The 3,461-nt window shown below is 35.7% G+C and overlaps 1 protein-coding gene across 1 annotated transcript; it reads right to left on the reverse strand.

The window, feature by feature from the left end:
* Positions 1 to 997: 997 nt before the first annotated feature.
* GCK72_005887 (uncharacterized protein) lies at positions 998 to 2,539 on the reverse strand (the record flags this gene model as incomplete). Its single annotated transcript, XM_053725383.1, has 6 exons — positions 998 to 1,309; positions 1,354 to 1,679; positions 1,728 to 1,800; positions 1,843 to 1,998; positions 2,048 to 2,234; positions 2,358 to 2,539. The coding sequence occupies 6 exons, from the start codon at positions 2,537 to 2,539 to the stop codon at positions 998 to 1,000; spliced, it is 1,236 nt and encodes a 411-aa protein (XP_053589577.1).
* Positions 2,540 to 3,461: the final 922 nt, after the last annotated feature.

The raw sequence follows: 3,461 nt of genomic DNA on the forward strand, positions 1-3,461 counted from the left end.
AAGCGATCGTTTAACCGATTTCAAGGTATTGAAAAATAGAGTGTGTTCATGATCAATGAGGATAAGAGAGGTGTTTTATTCAAAGTTGAATAGAAATGGGTAGAAATGAAAACTCTAAAATACAAACAGTTTATCGTAGATGCTCTTCTCCAAAAAAGTCTAGAAAACTGCATTTTTCCGTTCGGAAAAGAAGAGGGAAATCTGGGAAGGTGTGAATTCAAATGAGATGAGCAAGAAAGAAGGAACGGCATGAATAGAATATATGTATTCAGACGAATACAAAGAGAAACGGCTGGTAGCAGTGGGTAGCTCTTCCTCTATTTCAAAATTATATGTTACCATGAAAAGAGATGATGATGAAAGGGAACGGAATGAAGGATAAGGTACGAGAGAGTACGTATGTCAGAGGTAATTGGTGGGCTATTCCTTTTTGATAAACTATCCGTAATAATCGGTTACAACAAAATTATGGCACGATTCCTACATAAACAAAAATATGGAAACGATAAGATAAGATGGTTCGTGTTGCCGACAACAGTTGTAAAAAGTTGTAAATAATTGTTAGGTTGGTAAGAAAAGTCAATGAGACGGAACATTGCGTTCAAAGATTCTGAATAAGTTGAAAATATAAATGTATTGTCGTGATACTTGAAATGAGAAGTTAGTTTCATTTTCTACAAGTTATTCCAGAATAGCAAAACTTTCCTAATTAAAATAGGCACCTGCATACCGAAAGTTATGAATTCGCAAATCAGTTTCCGATATGTTGCATCTCCGAAGAAAGGAGCAACCTCATTAATTAGTTGTATGCTCAGTGAGCTCTCATTTCCTTTCGATGCTCACTCGAGTGTTAACGATATCCCCTCTTCTTATGATCACCACTAAACAGTCAAATCTCGAGTGTTGTGAGTGTTATGTCAATATGAGAGAAAAAAAGAGATAATTGTCTGGTTTTGTATTGGAGCAACAAGAGAAAAGTAATACACGTAAAAGTTGTCTATTCATCAATTTCTTCTGGAGGTGGCAATTCGAACTTTGGAATCCTTTTCAGACATTCGTAAACCTTTCGTTGTAATCGATTAAAAGTGAATATATGATCTTCACATCCAGCAGTTTTCATTCCATTTGTTAGATAAGCGACTATCAATTCATTATCAACATCTGCTCGAACCATTTGTCCACCGACTCCTGGGTGTCCGAATTGCCACGTTTTAAGAGGAGATTTGAAATAAGTGAATCCATGTTCCTTGTTCTGTGGTTCTCCGATCATATGATCAAATGCTGTCATGTTTCTTGGATACTTTATTTTCTGAAAATTCCTCAGATTGATTCATTTTCTGAGTATCCAATTACCTCAAAAGTATCTTTCGATAAAAGAGTTCCATCTAGAACTAGTTGATGCAATTGAGCCATAGCTCTAGCAGATCCAATTCCATTAACTGCTGGTTGTCCAACAGCTCTCAAATCACTGTTGTTGAACATTGTGAAATCAGTTCCATATAAGCTCAAGTTCCGTCTGGCCGCAGAAAAATAGCCACGTGGATTGTAGAAATACCGAGCCAATTTCAAAATCGAACGATCATATGCAACTTCTCGACTGACAAGAGTTGGAGGACATTTGAAAAGCCTCGCGAGACGATTTTCTTCACTTGCACATTCTCCGATGTGGATATCAATGTCTGAAAACAAAATGATATTCAGATGGTTTTTGGAAAAAAGTCCCTCACAATGCTTCGTTGCAATTTCCTCTTTGAAAAACTGGCCGACAGTTCTATGTGCTGAGTCAACCCTTCGGAAAATCTGAAAATCATTCTATTTACACATTGCCTAACACAAAGTTACCTGATCAGTCAACCATCCAAACGTCAATGCATGATATGCAGTCCGTGTTCCAGGAGTGTAAACTGGTTTCAGATTTTCAATGATATAAGATAATTTGTTATTATCAATGAGTTCATCTTCAGAAAATGTAACTCCTGGAAAATATGGAAGCCCCGCCTGAAATCTACGGATTTTTCAGTTGTTTCTTGTATTTGTTTCAGGTTACCGTATGAGACAAAACCATTTCTACAGTGATATCTTGTTTTCCATTTTGCCCAAACTCTGGCCAATACTTAATTACTTTATCAGAATAATCTAATTGACCTCTATCGACCAGAATTGCAAAGCATATTGCTGTTACACTTTTAGTGCAACTGAAGATTGTCGAAATCGTATCTTCTTTCCATTCTTTGCTGAAAAAAAAAAACAGTCAATTCGAACTTAGTAGTTCTACATTCTAACCACTCTGGAAATCTCTGAAAATACACTTAATCGTGAACATTGTTTAATTTTCGAGAACTAAAATCAAAACTCACAAGCACTCTCTATCAGCATATCCTCCCCATAGATCCACAATTACTTTTCCTTTGTGAATAACACAAAACGAAGCTCCTGCTTTTTCCCAACCTTCAGTGAAATTCCGACGAAAGGAATCACGAACTTCCGAGAAGATGTTATCAGTTGTTCCATGAATTGGAATTTCTCTTTTTTGTTTCATCTTCTGTAATTATTACACTTCTGAAGGAAAAGAAAAAAGAAAAATGGCAGAGGAATTAGTTTTCTGGGAACATTACAATATTTGTATTGTAGGTTGTCCATATTGTGGATAAGATAGCAATAATTTGGCAGTTCAAGAATGAATCAATAATATTAAGATGAGTGCCCACAGGAAGAATCAGGTTTTAGAGTCAAGAGCATAGACGAATCCAGGATTTGTAGTAAAAAGTAAGTTTATAAACATGAAGGTCTGGACCTTTATGAATTTTAAATCCCTTCAAAAACTGTTTGAGATTGGGAAAATTCTTCTTACCACTGATTTTTCAGCGACCATATTTTCTCAGGGAAGTGATGATAATTAGTTTGAAAGGTGATCTAGAACCAAATGAGACTAAAAGTTTAATTTAAGTACTAGAGGTCACAACTATCTGTCCATTAAAATTTCAAGAAAAAAGGGCCGAACATCTGGAACATGAAACAATAGAGAACATAACAAAGAACGACAAGTGGTCATTAAGCTGAAACAACATATTGAAACGTCTAAGAAACGTGATGAGAGGTAAAAAGACAATGAAGGAAACAGGAGGAAAAGGGTAAGGAAAGGAGCGTAAAAAGAGGGGAACAAGTCTTCTATTGCGGAGAAATAGAAATGAAATAGAGGAGGCCAAGGACAGAGACTGATTTGTCCTCGGAATGAAACGAGAAGAGAAAAGGATAAGAGAAAAAGAAGTGTACCGGATGATACTATCAGTCAATATTATGAAATTGAGGCAATATTTAATTGATGAGTGTCTACCAGATCAAGATAATATTTGACACTTTTTTGACGGATAGTTCAGATCATCTTTTATTTGAACTTTTAGTCTGAAGTTACTTGAAGATTACCACCAATGTTTCTTACTGAATGACGTTAAAAAATGTAT

Source organism: Caenorhabditis remanei, chromosome II (genome assembly GCF_010183535.1).
Source record: "Caenorhabditis remanei strain PX506 chromosome II, whole genome shotgun sequence".
Classification (NCBI taxonomy): domain Eukaryota; kingdom Metazoa; phylum Nematoda; class Chromadorea; order Rhabditida; family Rhabditidae; genus Caenorhabditis; species Caenorhabditis remanei.